The sequence below is a fragment of the Schistocerca cancellata genome, chromosome 4 (genome assembly GCF_023864275.1).
Source record: "Schistocerca cancellata isolate TAMUIC-IGC-003103 chromosome 4, iqSchCanc2.1, whole genome shotgun sequence".
Lineage (NCBI taxonomy): Eukaryota > Metazoa > Arthropoda > Insecta > Orthoptera > Acrididae > Schistocerca > Schistocerca cancellata.
Window position 1 is genome coordinate 853,121,613 of NC_064629.1, and position 20,367 is coordinate 853,141,979.

A 20,367-nucleotide genomic window follows, 5' to 3' on the forward strand; every position below is an offset into this window, starting at 1 on the left:
ATAAAAAACAGTGGAAGACAGAAAATGGCCATCATTGGTGGCCATCCTTGGTTCAGTGGGGATTGTAACTGAAGTGTAAAATCTCCAATTAAGTGGTCCTGAAATCTGGGTTATTTGAAACATGATTTTAACACTGTGTTATACTTTTAATTTTAGATTGATATAAGATGTCAATCAGCCCCCCTCACCTCACCCATGTTCTTTACTTATAAACATTTAAAAATACCTTTTTGTTCTTCCATTTATGTATGTTATAACATGTTGTGGCTTGGAGCTTGTAGATAAATCTAAAGTGTATAATATTACTTGGTCTTTGTTGTATACATGAATAATGAAAACCATATACTGTGTGTTTACAGTCAATACAACTTGCTATTTTTCTAGATAAGTTAACAAGTTTCATGTCATTATCATCATTACAACTTGTGAATGAATGGGAATCTTTTTAAAGAGAGTCATACTCGAAGCACAAATCTTTTACTTTATATTTTGCTACCAGTTTGTCATTAACAGTCCTCCTCTGAGTGATAGAGAAACTTGTTTATTTGTAAATTAATGTTCTGTGTTTACTTGCAGCTGAGAATATAACTCGTAAGGATGTTGTCGACGCATACAAGCTATCTTGTTGTAAGCATGGTGTTCAGCCATTACCTGCCGTTCTAAAGGTTTTGGAGGTATGTCAACGAGTATATCTACATCATGCATGCATAAGTATAACACACTACTTCACTTAGTGGTTTAAAGGTGAATTATTTTCTTTCGGTTCTTCAGCAAAATCATTTTGAAATTGTAAGTATGGGTAGTTGATTCAGAAAATATGTGATCAGCTCTGGAGAACCAACTTTCATATGTTACTAGATTTCCCATTTTTGTGTGGTGTGGCACATTTTAATAATTAATATTAATATATGACTCTTCAAGCTTTCCCAATGGATGTGTTGTAAATAGTCTTCACGGGTTTGCCACAGAGGGAGTTTGAATAGGGCAAATCACTGTGCATGCGGGATTTCCGCGGCTGTGCATTCTTCGCGTGCATGTTCTAAAAATGGGGCGTCGGTGTGCGGATACCGTCTGTCGTACCTAGCCACAAGCAAGGTTGAACCACCTGAAGATGTTGGACAGTTGCTCCGAGGAAATATTGTGGCATTTGCACAACGTGAGCCGGTGGCAAACCCGTGAAGACTATTTACAATATTAATATAGCTGCCATCCAATTTTGCATCCTCTTAACTGTAATTCTGAATTCTGGTTGTACAACAGTACTTCACTTAATGTGGATTAGGTAAGACATTTTGGTTTTTCATTGTTCTTATTTGGGATTTCTCTGATACTTAAATGATTTGAAGGAATGCAATGGCTTTTTAGAAGTAGAGTTAGTAACCTTTTTTAATAACATAAGACTGTGGCACTGCTGTGAATTGCAAAAATGGTGGTTAGGACATTGGTAAGTGATAACTTATTATGATTTATGACTAATCTGCAATAACATTACTGTAATGTTTGTGAAAGAGGTTGTAAAATGGTGACTTTAGTAGGCTGAAAAAAATTAGATTCATAGGATCAAATCCGTAATTTCATGAAAATATATCCTTTTTTTTAGTAACTGTCAGTGGGAGAATGCTCGAGTAGTAAGCTGCATTCATTACCTGGCTTGGGATGAGATTTCCTTAGAGAAACTGCACTTCAAAAGTATCCCTTGCACTGAAGATAGTAATTAGAATTATCCACTCACATACCTCTAATCAGTATCTCTTCAAGCAGTTGAAAATATTAAGAACAGCTTTTCTGTACATTTTGTATGGAATGGAAAGTATCCTCAGCAGTCTAGTTTAAGAATAACAGTGATGTTCACAACAAGTATAGTTATAGGAAAAAGTAATCTGTGCTAAATGCCAAGTAGGCTGACTTGAACTCTGAAATATAATCTATTGTAGAAATAAAATGTCATAAAATTGTTTCTCCATGACACCATCTCTGTTCTGTAAATGAATTTGTGAACATTAGTTATTGCAAGTGACCAGCATCTGTATTTTATGAATAAATGCATGTGATTCGTGTACAATAGTTGTTAATCATCTGAATGTTTTTCACTATCTCAATTAATAAATATATCGCTGACTGTTATAGCTTTATGAAATATAATTAGGAAATCCCTTTTGATATATGACTTCTATTTGGTATAAAAATATGTTAGTGTGCTGAATTTGGGGCATTTCTTTTCAATATGTACACTGCTACCCATTAAAATTGCAGTTCCGGGAAGGGTAGCAAATAGTGATTTTTTTTCTTATTGTGAATATCTAATATAGTAGGAAGAATATGTGATTAAATTTGTTGGCACTTTGGGGGTATACAGCATGTGAAATTTAGTAGACAGAGCTACCACCTTTAGTAGCAGTAATTGTTACTGAATTTAGAAGACCAAAATGGGTATGCCAATCCATCCTGCTTCAACCCAGTGCCAGTTTTTTTCATAGTGGATGGTTAGTGGTGGTGTGCAACCGTCTCGGTGACCTATGATCAAATGTATTCAGTGTGTCAAGAGATCTGGAAAATGTTCTATCCAGGGTAACAGTTGAACAGAACACCTTCTGCATTGAAGTAGGTCAGGACAGCAAGGACAACATGCAGTCTTGCAATATCATATTGAAAGATATCATCACAAAGACTTCAAAGATAGAGCACAGTCACCGACCTTAAGCATCAGAAACACAATGCCTGCTATCCAAATTATTGGCTGTACGAATCATAGATGATCGCGTTACATACCAAATGACACCCCATACCATCACACCAGGTGCTGGGCCCATATAAAGATGATGAATGCAGTCTGGCAGTGTTGATTCTTCTTGGAGCCTCCACACACAGATAAGTCCATTGTGATACTGTAACAGAATTGGGACTCATTTGAAGACATAGTGTGGTGCCACTTAATGCGTCCAGTATTGTTGTCGTTTTTTTGTTGGTGTTGGGTGCATCACTCTGAGCGCACTTCACACTGCTGCCGTGTCAAGGGAAACTGCAACAGTGGTTGCTGTGGTGCTCCAGATGTCACACTGCTTTACCCCAAAGAAACCCATTTCCTGAGTCGAGGTATGCCATTCAGGAGGGCGACAGTTCAAACCCGCATCCGGACATCCAGATTTAGGTTTCCTGTGATTTCCCTAAATTGCTCCAGGCAAATGCTGGGGTGGTTCCTTTGAAAGGGCAGGACCTATTTACTTCCCCCTCCTGGGCACAATCCAAGCTTGCACTCCACCTCTAATGACCTCGATGTTGGCAGGACATTAAACCCAATCTTCCTTCCTTCTTTCAAGGCATGTGAAATGGCTTTACAATCCTGTGCAGCTGAGCAAACAATATGCGGTCATGTGGGGCTGTTTGGTTCCTGCATGGCATTTAGTATGGCCCTCCTTTCATATTCGCATGACAGTTGTTGGATTCTGACCAACACGAGCGGCAAATCTTGTATAGATAAATCGCACTCTTGATAGGTCGTGATCGTGCTGCTGTTTAATTCAGACGAATGCTCATAGATTTTTCTCTTTGTTACATCTGTTTAAGGTTTTAAGCTTTTATTGGCTCACAGTATATTTATTCGCTCATGAAATTTGTTGTCAATAACCCAATATAGTTCAAAATAAACAATTATGTACATAATAGCAAACACTGGAAGAAAAAAGTGACGTTCATTACTGTGGCACAACAAAATGTTTATTCACTTGCCCACTGAGTTAAAATGTCTTAACAGATGACAAAGTTAAATTTGAAAACAAACTGAAAAATTTTCTCCTTGACAATTTTTTTCATTCAGTAGAATAATTTCTGTTTGTGTAGGGCCAATATATAAAAAGTTGTGCATAGGAATTACTAATTCACATCCGTTTAATATATGGTCAACATAAAAACAAATTTAAGGGGGGGTAGGACGTCAAACGGGCCGACTTATAGCAGGAGAGGCACCACAGGACATTTTAATTTCCACTGTCTATACTTTTACAAATAAATTCATAAAAAATTGTCAGCATGACCAAGAAGTATCAGGATTCACACTGACAGCAGTGGACGTTGAAAAACATAACAAAAGCAGGTAAAAAAAAGGGAAGAGAACAGATCCTAGCAATTATAGGGGAATCTCCCTCTTACCAGTGACCTATAAGATCTTGTCTAAGGCGCTTTTAAAAAGAGCAGAAGAGATACTTGACAAACAGCTAGGAGAGTATCAGGCTGGATTTAGGAAGGGAAGGTCATGTGCAGAACAAATACTAAATTGAAAGAACATAATAGAAATGAGGAAAATCAGGAACTTAAAATATGTAATTACTTTTGTGGATTTTAAAAAAGCCTATGATTCAATTGACAGAAATACACTGCTTGATATCTTAAAAGAATTGGGACTCGATGCTAAAACAACTGCAATAATTAAAGGTACTTTGACAAATACAAAATCGAAAGTAAAATTTAGGGGAGAGCTCTCAAAATCGTTTGAAATAAAGTCAGTTGTTCGACAGGGAGATGGTCTGTCACCTCTGCTTTTTAATTGTGTCTTGGAGAAGGTAGTTCGAGAATGGAGGAAGGCCATCAATACTAAAGGGATTCAACTAGGGAGAAATCCAAACAAGATCACTGTCCACTGTTTAGCCTTCGCAGATGACATGGCATTGATTACAGATTCACTAGACAATGCCCAAGAACAAATAAGAGAACTACAAAAACAAGCAGCCAAAGTAGGACTACAAATATCCTATGAAAAAACAAAGTGTATGACAAACATCTGTGATGCTCCTCAAAATATTGCAGTTGACAACAACACAATACACAAAACAGATTCCTTTAAATACCTAGGAGAGTGGATTACATACAATGCCAAAGAAAAGATAGCTATAGAAACTAGAGTGCATAAAATGGAAAGAGTGTTTCATATGACCAAAAACATTTATAATAAAAAATCCTTGTTCTGGAACACGAAATTAAGACACTACCAAACAGTGGCCAGACCTGAAGCTCTCTATGACTAACAAGAAATGGAGATCTTGAGAAACTAGAGAAGGTCAAAAGAAGAATTTTAAGGAAAATACTGGGAGCTAAAAGAAAAGATAATGCTGAATACAGGTTAAGACCAAACAGAGAGCTATATCTGAAAACGGAGAAACTAACTGATGTAATGAGGAAGAGGAGACTACAGTATTTGGACATATATTCAGAATGGATAACAACAGACTAACCAAGCGGATATTCACATTACTCAATAGCTACAAATCCAAGCCAGGATGGTTCATAGAGACAGAAAAGGACATTGAAAATGCTGGAGCTACAATAGACACAATAGAAAACAGAACACATTTCAGGAAGGCAGTTCAAAAGGCAGAATTTCAGGAGAGAAAGAAAATAACTAGACGAAAGTGGACTCAAGAAGAAAGGGAACACTACTCTAAAAGGATGAAGGAAATTTGGAAACTGAAGAAATCTAATACAATGAAGAGTAGCCAAAGTTGATTCATCGTACCCTCCAAATGGGTTATTCGGAAAAAAAAAAAGCAATTTGTTTTATATGTGAAATTCGACCATTTTTTCCATTACCATTGGCTGCATTAATTGCTTTAGGTACACTTTTCTTCATAAGTAAGAGAGATTCTTCATTGAATTTTCCACAGCATACAAATCATACTTAAAGAGTACGAAACTCTAGAGTTTATTTAATTTATGAAAAAATGACTGAGTTATTACATTTTAAACTTCATGTTTAGAAAAAACTCAAATTTTATAGTTAATTATCCCAATTTCTACCACAATTTTTAATAGATTTGGAAAATTCTAGAGTTTGATAGTAATAGGATATTTATTTTGGATGTTACATGTACCTAAGTACAGAAAATTGTGTTTTGCGGAAAGTGGCGATTAAAGTTTCTGCTTGTATTTGGCATAGTTTAAGAACTGTCCAGCACCATAAGCAGGTTCTTTTTCGTTTTCAGTATCAGCTTCCTTCCTCTTCACATTTCTATGATGCACTCTCCTTGATTTTATGACCTCCAAAAATGATTAATCTGCTTTCACTACACGCTCTCTGTCTATCGCATACAAAGCTTTGATACAGTTCACTCCGGGCTTAATTCCCATTTTCTCTAATACATATTTCCTGCTTTGCACACCATCATTAAAACATGAAACTGCATCATAAACACCAATAGCAAGTGCATTTCTTCCCACAAAAACGGTTTTTGGCAATCTTTCCCATACACATTGGTTAAAACTTTCATTTGGGTTTTGGGTACCACCATGAAGGCATTTCTTCAGTAAGTTTTCATTTGCAAGGTCCCTGAATATAGGTTTGATGGCTTCCATTACAGCAGTTGGTAGAGAATTCCTATGATGATATTCTTCACCACCAGCAATTGACCTTTGGTAGCCACACCATGATTCACTTCCTTTTGGGTATAAGTTGTGGATAGGGTTATTGTCTGTGGACATTTTGTGGAAGTATAAGGCCCAAACTGCTTGTTTCATATTTTTCAAGTCCCCTGTGTTCCTTCTTATTGCCAAACCATAATATATCTGTAGTTTGTCAATTCATGCATCCGTCAGTCGCCCTCTTCCTTTTATTCCCTTCCCATCAGATAATTTTTTTTTTCCTGACAAATCAAGTCTAGTGCCAAGTCTTTTCTGTACATGTCCCACACATTCTAACTTCTGCACAATAGTGTCAGCTCCATATGGTGCACACTTTTGAACCTCAAGGAAAGCTTTACTGTCACCATCACCAAGGTACTTCACATAACACAGGCCACGAGAGGCAACAGATCTGGTAAACAAGCTTAGAACTCCCTGCACTTCCATACCTCCACTGGAGCCTTTATAGTTCATGTTACATACATGATCTGCAATCCCTTTCACACAACTATGACAAAATTTAGTCAGCACTTCAACATCTAGTACCTTACCAGTGTCAACAGATGTTGCTATTACAATACCATTCAATGAAGTGTGCCCTCTTTTTTGCCAGGTACCATCAAAAGCAGCCACTATATCCCTGTCACCATCATTTTCGACAATAGATTCTTCTGCAGCACTTTTCATTGAAGATTCTGCTACTTCTTTTACAGCCTCAATCAGTAAGCCATAATACCTCTCAAACTTTGCTGGAGGAGGAGGAAGATTCATCACTGCACAGTGTTTTGCACAGAGTCCCCTACCAATACAGCGCATGCCATATGCTACCCTCAAATTCACATCATAACCTTTGTTTGTGATTTTAGATGTCATGCAAGACACACCAACGTTGCATTTGCTGCATATCACAGATAAGTTCGTAGCAAAGCCTTTCCTGGCACTCTTATCTTCCACCAAAGAAACACACTGAACACCAAAGCAATGCTTGCACATAACATTGTCCAATATTAATTGTGACAGTATGTTAACATCAACGATAATATTACATGAACCTTCGGATTCACAGCCTCCATTTTCATTAGCACCAAAAACAAGTTTCCTTCTAGAAGCACTCGGTGGTGGATTGTTTACTGGCTCTGACAGGTTGCAGTCTTGTGCCACTGGTGTAACATTTGTTGTAACACCCTTTACTGTGTACCTGTTGCCGCTGTGACATTGTTTACGGTTGAAGCAACGAATTCTAGGCATCCTGTGCAATAATATGCCACAAACGAACACAAAACAACACAGCAAAATAAAAATTGTGTTGAAGATCACAGCACCACACTGCACGCCTTTCAAAACATAGAACAAACAAAACCAGCAATCAAAACAATGCATGTCGATAGTAGCAGAGAAAGTATTTGTTTCACGTATGACTATTGGCACAAACATTACATTCGAATTCTACAGAGCGAAATACATTTAGGTATGACAGAAGAATGCTGTGCAGAAGGGTGTGGCACTGCACCTTCATACACTTAAGACCAAATTACGTACCTTATAACTCCTCAAATATATATGTTTTATACATAAAATTATTCAGGAAGACGTGCACTACAAAATAAGCATATTTTTGAAAAATCGTTTTTTTTTTTATGTCCTAACCCCCTTAAGTATGAATGTATAATTTGAATGTACAGTGACTTGTTTCTCACCATTATGATAACTCATGCAGACGATCCATGGAACATGAAATTTACCAGCCCTAGGCATAACATCATCACACAAACAACCAACACTCAGATCAGATTTCTAAATGAGAAACATAATGTGTGTAATCTTTCCTTGTATACAGAATATAGCTGGTATTACTCCAACTGACTTTATGCAATTGCACTGAAACAATAATTATTTGCATGTGGTGTTGCAGTTTTAATGGCCAGCAATGTAGTATTGTAGCTATATGTTTGTGTGTCCATAAAGACTGCCATTCTTAACCTCTAGAGAGTACAGACTGCAGTTTTCTGGCAGTTGAGCAATTGAGCCAGATTTTACACTGAGTTTATTTCCAGTGCTTAAACCAACCTTCAGGTTGAGGAAAGAGTACTTTGTTTTGCTACACTGGTTGATGCCTTTAACATAATCTATAACTTAACACGCACATGCAAGCACGTACACATGTACAAATCTTTGCTGTACTGCTCCTTCACAAAGGACTTCGCCATGTCTGTAAGCTCTTAGTGAAATTTTCCTCTCTTTATATGCAAATAAGGATGAAAAAGCAGCTGAATATTAAATGGAAAGACAAGAATTGTGGAAGATTATACTCTTTGAAAAGTCAGTTATTAGATCTTACACAATTACAAATTCAATACAATCTCACAACACTTGAAAAGAGAGAGAGTACAGTGTGTTTGACTTTTGACTTTGCAACGCTGAGTTCAGAGCAGGAAATTAACTTGTACTGTAAAACATCTGATGTAATGGCAAGTTACACCTGTGTGACTGTATGAGACAAATTAACAATTTTATAAAGGTTTAAGCTGTCTAGCACAGGACCAATGTTTAGCAAGTTATCTTCTTATGGAGCAGTATTAGTTCCAGAAACAAAAATATTTTAGAAAGTTGTCATTAATTGACTTAAGTGACCTTCATACATAAGTTTTCTGTTGGCATCATAGTTTTTATGACTTCCTTTGTTCGCTGTGTTGTTCCTAAATGGATGCAGGAGCGAGGAACAGATGCTGTTCATGAACAGAGAATTCACTTTTGTCGTGTGGGGACATGGCAAACAGGTGCTAGGTGCGTTTCTGGAACACCTCAACAGCATCCATCAAATTTACAATGGAAATGGAGGAAAAAGGATGCCTCCCCTTCCTTGATATTTTAATTAAGAGGAATGCAGATGGTTCACTAGGCCATGCAGTACATAGAAAGAAGACACACACAGACTTATACCTTCATGCAACAGGCTGCCACCATCCAGCACAAAGACAAACAGTATTGACCACCCTGGTACATAGGGCCCCGCGCGCAATCTGCGACAAAGACAGCCTACCATCCGAGCTGCAACACCTGAGGGAAGTCTTCCACCAAAATGCCTATAGTGAAATGCAGATCAACAGGGCACTTTAAAAGAAGAAGCAAGCAGTGAGAACCTCAGGAGGAGGAGGAGGAGGAGGAGGAGGAGGAGGAGGATGATGGCCAAAATTGCACGACTTCTGGGCAAACACCACCACCGAAGACGAGGGAGCTCCTAGGTTCTGCCAAAGATATGCTGAACCTTAACACGCCAGGAGTATACAGCATACCATGCGAATGCGAAAAACAATACATTGGGCAAACACAGCGCTGTATATCTAAATGCTGCGAAGAACATAGCAGATGTGTGTGACTAGGTCACACAGAAAAATCAGCCATAGCAGAACACAGCATAAATGAAAAACACACCTTAAACTTCGAAAACACGAAGGTACTGTGTCGAGCATCTGGCTTCTGGGAAAGTGTTATCAAAGAATCCATAGAAATAAGGATTCACGACAATCTGGTCAACAGAGATGAGGGATACCAACTCAGCGCAGCATGGAACCCTGCAATAGCGGCAATCCGTTGGGAGTGTGCCCGTCAATGTCGACCGCTATCCCCACCACCACGCATATGCCGCTGGTCCACCACAGCCACCCGAGGTCTAGTGGAGGGGGGTGACCGCTTTGTTGCTGTAAATGCAGTGTCAGTTGCTAACAGTAGATTTGAATGTAGAAATATACACAGATACAAAAGATTTATGAATCTTTCACTCTTCAATACAATGTTATTGAGAAGATGCTAATCCCTGGCTGCTATGAAAATTTGTAAATGTTATTCAACTGGCAGGCGCACAAAATGGGCTCAACCCATGAATGTTCGAACTTAAGTAGACCTGCCACAGGAGCTCTGGAGAGGGGATGCTCACACCTCATCAGCAGCATTGTAATCATGCGTCGTAGTGCCCTCGTGCCACAGTGGTGGCAAAGAAAATGTGGCATCCTAACTGGTGGTGCGCGTATTTGAAAATGCAGCTGACTAGATAGTGGCCAATACCGCACCCCTTCCCGCCCAACTTGGAAGGTACGAGGGCAAGCCTGTGCCGTGGATAGTGGTTGCGTAGCTGGGGCAGAACAGACCAACCTGCATCCTGACAGTGCATCTTGTGAGCACCAGGGAAAACCAGGTGCAGGATGCAACCAATGGCATAAGTAGGAACATGGAGGGTACTGCAGAGGGTGCCGGCGACGAGCCAATGGTCACAGCATCAATATTTGTGGGACAGCTGATCTGCGGTGTTAGCGGCAATGGTGTCACAGGTGGGCAGGCAGAGACTTCTATTGGTGAGATAACTGCAGGTGGAGGTACTCACTTGGTAAACTACATAGGAGGCTTTGTTGTGGTGGACGGATGTGGCTGCATCACGGTGGCCAGATGCCGTGCAGTGAAGAAATCTGAAACAGTTTTATCCATGGCAGGATCACTGGATTCATGGAGCTGTAGCTGATTTTGGGGGTGCTGATGCGTGCTTGTGTGGCCACGAATAGTATACTGCGCTCTACTAGCTGATCTGAGAACACCACCGGATTCTCATAAATGTGGCTTGTTGTACACTCGATATTGAAGTCTGATGTTTGGGTGAAACTTCATAGTAAAGTCTGAAGCTGAAGCAGGGCTCTACGGACAAAGCAAATGCAGCAAGATCTGATGATGCTACACATGCAAATGTGTTGCAGAAACTTCAGTAAGTCATCAACACATGAATATGAAGCTCGAAGTTTTGACATTATCATCTTGGACGTTTGAACAGAATGTTTGACCTTGCCGTTAGACCATGGTGAGAATGGTGCTGTCCTGACATGCTGGATTCCATTGTGTTTGCAAAATTGTGCAAATTCCTTGGAAGAAGATGGAGGTCCATTCTCAGAAACAGTTGTTTGTGGTAAACCTCAGAGAAAATATAGAAGCAAGCCCCTTGATAGTGCTTTTGGCATTCATTGAAAGCATTGGAATAAGTAAATGGTATTTACTATAGGCACCAACGATAATCAGCCAATGTGTTTGCCAGAACTGTCCAGCAAAGTCGATATGGAGACATTGCCAGGTTGTATCAGAATGTAGCCAGGAGAAAAATTCCTGGTGCGGAGCAGCCTGATTGCCCACGCAAGCACAACACTGTGCAATCACATGTTCTATACGGTTATCTAAACCAAGCCATGCACAATGTTGGCACACCAGCTGCCTGCTGCAAACTGTTCCCCAATGACTTCTGTGTAGAAGACACTTGCTGTTGCAACAAGACAGGGGTTAACACTCTGATCTGTTCATTGGTCGTGTGAAGCAGAATCACACCATTCAGAAGAGATAAACTGTTGCAGTGCACAGAGTATCTTTACATCAAGGGATCGGGGATACATTTCTGAGGGTGCGGCCAACCTTCGTGAATGAAACTTTGTAGCAATCGTAGAGGTCAGTCATGCTCTGTGGCTTGAGTGATCTGCTGTGAACCAATAGGAAAAGAATCCAGTGCTTGTGAATCAGAAGAATCAATATGTAAACAGGACTCTTCCAATGTGTCGAATACTGCATCTGTGCAGACAGAGAAACAAGACGATGTGTTGGCATATGCATGTTGCACCATTGAGCAAGACAGAAGTTCATATTGGTAATTTGACAATAACAGTGACCAACATTGAAGTTTCTGTGCTGTGCAACCGGGAACTTATTTTGACGGATGAAACAGTGCAGTAAGAGGATTATGGTCTGTGACCAGCAAAAATTTTCTGCCATACGGGTAATGATGAAATCATACATTATAGCCAGGGCTTCCTTCTCCAGCTGACTGTAATTAATCTGATCACTGTTCAAAGTTCTGGAAGAAAATGTGATTGGACATTCTGTTCGGCCAATTTTGTGGGACAAAACTGGCCAATGCCAGGGGATGAGGTATTGACTGCAAGCACAAATGGTTTCAGTGGATCATAGTGCATAAGGCAAGATTGGTGAAGCAATGCATTTTTCAGTCTTTGAATAGCTCGGTCACAATCTTTTTGTCTAATGGAACGGAACATTTTTACATCTGAGGCCGTTCAGAGGCATGGCAATTTGTGCTGCATGAGGAATGAACTTTATGTAGTAAGTCAATTTTCTTAGAATAGCTCGCAGTTAACATAAATATTAGGAGATGGAAATTGCTGCAAATGTTTTGTTAAAGGATCAGCACCATTGGTGTCGATGATATGGTGTAGGTATACAGTCATTGTGTTGAAGAAAGAACATTTCTGCAAGTTACAGTTGAGGCCCACCTCAGTTAAAATTTGAAAAAGATAGTCCAAATTTTGAAGGTGTTGTTCTGGTGTTCGCGTCCAGACTATTATGTCACCACTGTAATTAAAACAACAAGACACTTTGGATGTTACTTTTTTGAGAAGTTTTTGAAACAACGCAGGTGCGGAAGCAGTTCTGAAAGGTAGGTGTTGGTATTCAAACAAGCTGATGTGAGTATTCATTAAACATTTTCTTTGTCTCTTTGTCCAATGGTAATTGAAGATAGGCTTCTGCAAGATCAATTCTTGAGAAGAATTATCCTTCCTCTAGGTGATCCAAAATTTCCTAGAAGTTGTCAAGCCGTTTTACGAAATCCACAGAACGTGATGAGGACATTTACCCACATAAGGGCTTATTAATTCTGCCGGGTATTTGGCCAGCAAATATGTAGGTGCCCTAACATTGCTGACAATTGGGCATAATGGCACCCCTTCTTTGTGGACTTTAGGGAGTCCATCAAGTCTGGGACTGACTCACCAACCGGGATTACAGCTACAACCTCAGCGGGTGTGGGAGCCAGCATTGAGTCTAATTGAAAAGATGCTCAGCAAAGGAAACGAATGTGTAACTAGGGCGGACGAGGCAATTACACCGACGCCACCACAGACGCCGACGCCAGCGTCTCACCGACTGCTGACGCATGGGCACAGACCGCCCACCCTCAGGAGCTCAGTTTGTCGATGGTGACATGTCTGATCACTGAAATATTGTGCCCGTTGGAAACTATGGACTGGCAGTACACCTGTGGACTGTTCGAGCAAGAAATACGGTGGAGAAACTGAAGAATCACATTGCGTATAAATGATACTGCATCAACCATCCATTGCTTCTAATAGTTTGATTATTTTCGTTTTATTAGGAGTCAGTCATGTAGAACTGTTAAATGATAATTCTTTTGCCATTTGATTGTTACACTGTTTTCTTCTGAATAAACTACTGCAGTTTTGGATTTGTTGCCATTATAGTGGTGTAATAATATACTGCACAGGAAGGTGTCAACATGAACATTCTATGAAAGCTTCTCATCTATCGTCAGTTCTAGAAATCTGTTTGTCTTCTGCTAGTAACTGTAAGACTTGATTGGCACTGTGATCAGAAATGTGTGTTAGAAGCTTAAGACTTGGCCTGTTAGCTGTGAACTAAGTACTGTGCTAATGCGGAAATGTGTGTGTGAATTCCAGAATTGCTTCAAACCTGAAGCTGCAATAATGTTTCCTGAAGGAAATAAGTCAAATGGTGAATGCATTAACATTTAGATAATAATTCATTGTTGTTGAAAATAGAAAAAAATAAATGGTATTGAATACAATTGGTGTTTTTTTTTTTTCATCGAAGTGCAATGGATAGGAACCCATTGTGTGTGCATTGCAGTTCTTCAAAATAAATAAGCAGAAAGCATGTATTTACAAGAGAACAGTCTGCAGTTGGGAACTGTGTAATTGTTGTATAATTATTCTTAGTGTGCTATGCAGAATTAAGTTGAAGGGGATTTTGTTTTCACTCATTGAAAATGTTGTTAGAACATGTGATTGTGTGCTTATGTGTTCCCTCTGTTTACAGGAAATTGATTTGGATATTGGTCGCAATGAAATTCTTGACTTAGCAGGTGAGCAATTAGTTTGGGGCCACTGTGAAAGCTTGGAGGAAGTCCTAAAGCGTGTCCAATTCAAGCATATTAACTTGGAAGCAACATCTCTTGATGATGAGGTTGGTGGTGCTCTTTTGTAATTCTTATAGTGCAGTTGTTCCATTCAAGCAGTTCTTATAAATAACTCCCATTTCAGTTTCTACTTATTTTTCCAGTATGTCTGGAATGAAACTGAATCTTCCATTTACTGTATTAATTTATTGAAATTCAATATTCTGAAACATGCTGTCATGTAGTGATATTATTTATAAGTCCTTGGCATTTCCCTCATGAAATTCTGTTTCATCATTGTTATTTTGATGATGTAGCTGACTAACATTGTGTTCTATAGCTGCAATGACGTTAATCTGGATTGGCATTTATTTGGTAATAAATATGGAGCCATTCACTTTTTTATGATTTATTCAACCATGAACGTGTTTTTGAGCCACTTCAGATGGAGGTGTTACAGAAACATTATCTTGTGGACCCAAGTGTAGCTATATGCAGTGCTGGTGTTTCTGGCGGAAATGATAGAAATTTAGTAATCGGTGACAAAACATTTATGAATCCGAAAGTTTTTTAATATTTTAGGTACTTACAGTGCTCTGCCTTCCAGTATTCACATCACATTGCTTCTTATAACATGCATTATTACTCTATGTACACAAATAAACACAGTATGTAGCTACACTTATTTTTACACTGGCTCACAGGATGTAAACATTTGATGTTTTTACAAAGAATACAGATATGACAGATACTGTACTTTTACTGCATAATAGTCTTTGACGTAAAGACACTGCACTTTTACTACATAATAGTCTTTGGCAAAAACACACAAATACTGTTATGTAGTAAAAGTGCAATATCTGTCATATCCGTATTCTTTGCAAAAAATTCAGTGTAAAGCCAAGTGTACCAACATACTGTGTTTATTTGTGTACATAGTGCAATAATGCACATTATAAGAAGCAATCTGATGTGAATACCAGAAGGCAGAGCACTGTAAGTACCTAAAATATAAAAAACTTTCGGAATCGTAAATGTTTCATCACCGATTACTAAATTTCCCTCATTTCCACCAGCAACACCAGCACTGCATCTAGCTACACTTGGTACACAAGATAATGTTTCTGTAACACCTCCATCTGGAGATGAGCCTGCAGTGGCTTGAAAACATGTTTCGTGGTTGAATAAATCGTAAAAAGCAACTGCTTGCATATTTATTACCAAATAAACACCAGTTTAAATCACAGTTGCAGTTCTGGATGGTAATGAAGTTGGAAGTCAACCTATTTGTGTAAAGTTCTTGAGTTACGTTGATGCTTCAGATCAGACAGAACATTCATGGAAAACCCTTAACCATGGTCAATGTAAAGTGATAAAAAATATTTAATTTTTATCCATGATACAATACCATAGAACACACCATAACACACACAGAACTTAGGGAGGAAAAGGAAAATTAACTCCCAAAATCTGAGACTGAGATAACACTTAAAATAAGAATTATAATAAATGTACGGTATAATAATTAACTTATTTGACGAAGCTTAGTAATAGACAAGTCATGGCATGTAAGTATGAACTACTTGTTGACCACCTTTAATGATTTCGGAAAGCTGTGTGAGAAACCAAATAATTATAAAAGCACAATAAAGTAGACATTAAGCACTCTTATACGAACAGCATTTTGTATTAATTGATGAACTTCATTGAATTAAAATTTCGTAACCCAGTTTGTTGAACCTGAAGTATACCTGCAGGGAGTGGTAAGAACAGGAGGAAACCCTTCAACTTGGGTTTGAAAACCTGCAGCTTGTTAGGAACAGCCTCTGAGTTGCCTGGAAATGTGTTTGAAATATATATTGCAGTGTGTGGCACAATTTCTCAACCAATAGTTGATAATATAAGTATTGTTCATTGGTTGTGTTTGCTTAATTAATGTTGTCATTCCATTCAGACACCTTTATGTTGTCAGCCATTAACCTTGTACAGGAGTTGAACAAAAACAGGGAAACAACCAAAAATACAACACGTAATATTGAGATCTGGTGACTGTTATGGCCAGGGTGAATGTGACAGTTCATCCTCGTGCTTACAAAACCAGTCCTGGACGATGCGAGCTGTGTGAACGGGGGCCATCACATTGGAACAAAGCATCACCATTTGGAAACAACCATTGGACCATGGGACAGACCTAATTAGCCAAAATGGTCACATTAGCCTTGATATTATGCAGCCTTGCAGAGTAACCGTGGGACCCATGAGATATTGAGATGCGGCTGCCCGAATCATCACTAAATCCCGCAGTGATTCATGTTTGGGGTGTAAACTCAATCAGGAGTTGGAAACAGTGTGAAAGAAGATTCATCTAACAGAATGGCATTCTTGCATTATTTCATAGTCCAGGTATCATGGCTTTGGCACCACATTTACCTATTAAGGGAATTTGCATCACTGATGTGTGGTTTTGGAATCCCAGCTCACCATACTATTCCCAACTTACGAATCTTCCTTCATCTCATTTTTGTGCCGACAGTGTTTGTGAGTGCAACATTCAGTTCTGCAGTGTCTTTTGTGGTTGTAATCCTCTTATTTTTCATCACAGTTCTCTTCAATGACAGTGTGTCATGATCACTCAACACACACTTTTGTCCACACTGTGATTTTGAATGATGTTTTTCTTGCTTTCCCTGTATGCTGTACACATCTTTGATGCAGTGCCTCTTGTAACAAGAAACGCTTCAGCTCCCTTGGTAATGAAAGAACCCACCCTATGAGCACCAGCAGTTTGCCTATGTTCAAATTCACGTAACTCCAACATAAGTCACTCACAGCTTCATGGAGCACTGTCCTGATCACGACTGACATCTGTGATGTGTTGAGGATATTGCACAGGTGTCGTTCATGATCAAATACAACAGCACAACCTGCAGGCTTGACTAGCATCTGCATTTATGTTCAAGCGTGCATTTCTTGGAGTGTTTCCCTTTTTTCTCCAACCTGTGGAAGTGTGTAGTCTTACCACTGTGCAAGTATAAGAATCTCCAGCTAATTAAACAGAGGTTTACATGAATTTTTGTGAATTAACAGCATATATGGTTTTGATTACTCACTTTTGGAATGCCTGAATGCAGTTGGTCCTATACCTTATCATATATAGCATCATGGGCAGCAAGTATATATAGTTAATACATTTCAGTGTACCACGGGTGCTGACAGTAAAAAATGTACTAATCACATAGGTAGCAACATTTATCTTCCATTGGACATTGTGAACAGGAACATTCGGCGACAGCTTGTCACATATCCTCAGTTCCATAGATCTGCTTGTTTTCTCCTAATCATTGTAAGACTTGAATAGCAGTGTGATCAGAAATGTGTGTAAGAATCTTAGATGTACTGTGTGCTATTGCAATTAAGACTTGGTCCGTTAGCTGTGAACTAAGTGTTGATGCTCTCCAGAAAATTATTTGTCGCATTATTCACTTCCTGGTATTAATATGGTACAATTCTGCTTGTATGGTCTGCTAATAGGACAGTTTTAGAGATCACCCCTGGCGTGATGGATACCTCTGGTGTGACCCTCCACACAGTAGTGGTTGGTGTTCCTACCATGTGGCTGCCCACCGGCAGACAGTTTCTGCCGACATAAAGTGATTGGAATCTTGCGCTGACTGACCTGACTGCATGTTATCTATTACCAAATACTATAATTTTCATACACCTGAAGATGGGATTTTAAAATCTTAGAGCTGCTTGTGGTTTAAATAAATATTAGTGCAACTGAAGCGGAGCTCTCTAAATTAATTATCATGCCTCTGAGTTGTGGATGTATTATGTATCAAACTTTGGGCTCCATAATAGTGTGGGCTGTGTTGACACAGAATAGTCTGAATCCTGTAGTCCAACTGAATCAATCGTTGACTGGTAATGGTTATGTTCAGCTGCTTCGAGACTATGTGCAGCCATTCATGGATTTCATGTTCCCAAACAACAGTGAAATTTTATGGATGACAATTCACCATGTCTCCGGGCCGCAGTGGTTCACGTTTGGTTTGAAGAACATCCCGGACAGTTCAAGCTAATGATTTGGCCATCCAGACCACCTGACATGAATCCCATCGAACATTTACGACACATGATTGAGAGGTCAGTTCATACACAAAACCCTTCACCAGAAACACTTTTGCAATTATGGATGGCTAAGAGGGAACATGGCTCTGTATTTCTGCAGGGGACTTCTTAAGACTTGAATCCATGCCACATTGAGCTACTGCACTGAGCTGGGCAAAAGGAAGTCAAATACGATATAAGGAAGTATCCCATGACTTTCACCACCTCGGTGTATATAACTGTAGTAGACATTAATATTTGACATAACTATTAATATATGCCTTCAGCATTTTCAAACTGCTGTAATAATAATAAAGTGAATAACGCTCTTTGATTATTCCAGTTTAACTTATTTTACACCACTGCCCTCACTGTTGTTGTGAAGGAGGTTAATGTCTCTTGGCAGAAGTCCTTTGTGATGGCTTTATGGTAATAGATTTAACTCCTTTCCAACATTGTGCTACACCAGGAAGCATTCATTTCTTCACCCCTCTCCTGTTAGTGTTCGAGCATTGGCCAATTCATATCCCAGAAAAGTGTGAAAATACTGTAGTGGCACATAGTTTGGACTTAGTTGGAGAACATATGTGCTGCCCATCAAAGACTTCTTTCTGCTTTTTGGTATGTAATGATGCTTCCAGATTTTTTCCTTTGTGACAGTGTGTGTCAACACTCTGTCTCTTACAGAAATATATAATACTAAAAGGATATGGGAATTTTGCATGGATCTTGTTTTTGTCATCAAGTACGAAATGCATCTACTGGGCACACAATTTTAGGAACCTGAGAACCTCCGTAACAATGGTGTGAGTGTATATGACACTAACATTCAAGTTCTATGGGAAAAGTTTTTTTAAAAAGTACACGGATTCTCATGAATAATGGCATCGGTATGTCCAACATTCTCACCAGAAATGGTTGTGCTCAGACAATCAGAGCAAATATCCTCAACAACTGACAGGCATGCATCTATTCACTTGCTCTGACTTGTTCAGTCTTCTCACTGAAGACAAAAATCTTAAAACTATCCACTCCTGTATGGCAAACACAGCTGAAGAAGTTACCATCTTGTTTCAACTGCCCTTCTCATAGTGCAAATGATGACATATTGTTGGCAGATATCATTGTCTGCTCAAAGCATGTATCTTTGGAGTGCTATTTTGCCAAAATATTTTAATATTCTTTCTCTGTTTACCAACTATTTTAACTACACTGTATAGCAGCTTGTGGAGTGTATGTGGATGTAGATATAAATACTGAAAATGTTATGAATCACAGATAAATGGGAAAGATAAGCTCATTTTTCTTATTTCCTAGTGACTGATATTTAGCAAAAATTTAATAAAATTTTTAAGTGGTAAAATATATGTTCTATGAATTTTCAAAAGCATTTGATTGTATCGATCATAAAACTGTGCCATAGAACTTACTTTTATATGAATTGCATGGCGTAGCATGAGTGGTTATTTCCTGCTTAAGGCATATGATGACTCCAGTTACACTAGGTGGTTTAACTAATTTATACTGAAACACCTACATAGTGAAAAATTACAAAAGGCATTATTCCAGAAGGTTCAATCATAGGACCTCTGTTGCTGTAGTTGACAAGACTATGTACCATTACGTTTAAACTAGCATGGGTAATTAGTTCTTTCTTAATGGGACCAGATATTGTTGTAAGGTGCAAGAGAGAGAATAATAAATCATGCATTTGTGAAAGTTAATAACATTGTACCATTTCCGAGTTAATTAGCATTGAAGGTAACGTATCAGGCATTGCGTGTTCAAATTCAAGCAGCCCGCCAGGTAGAATTAGTGTAAGTTGTTCTTATAACATGGATGATAGTGCAAGAGATTGCTAAGCCTTTGGTTTGGGTTCAATCCTTACTACAGTCCCT

The 20,367-nt window shown here is 38.9% G+C and overlaps 1 protein-coding gene across 1 annotated transcript in view; it reads left to right on the plus strand.

The window, feature by feature from the left end:
• Positions 1 to 20,367, plus strand: part of LOC126184971 (protein phosphatase 1 regulatory subunit 37) — a 209,031-nt gene that overhangs the window by 28,011 nt on the left and 160,653 nt on the right. Inside the window, exons 2-3 of the mRNA XM_049927668.1 lie at positions 577 to 674; positions 14,281 to 14,427. Coding sequence (XP_049783625.1) covers positions 577 to 674; positions 14,281 to 14,427 — 245 coding nt within the window. The remainder of the gene's footprint in view (positions 1 to 576; positions 675 to 14,280; positions 14,428 to 20,367) is intronic.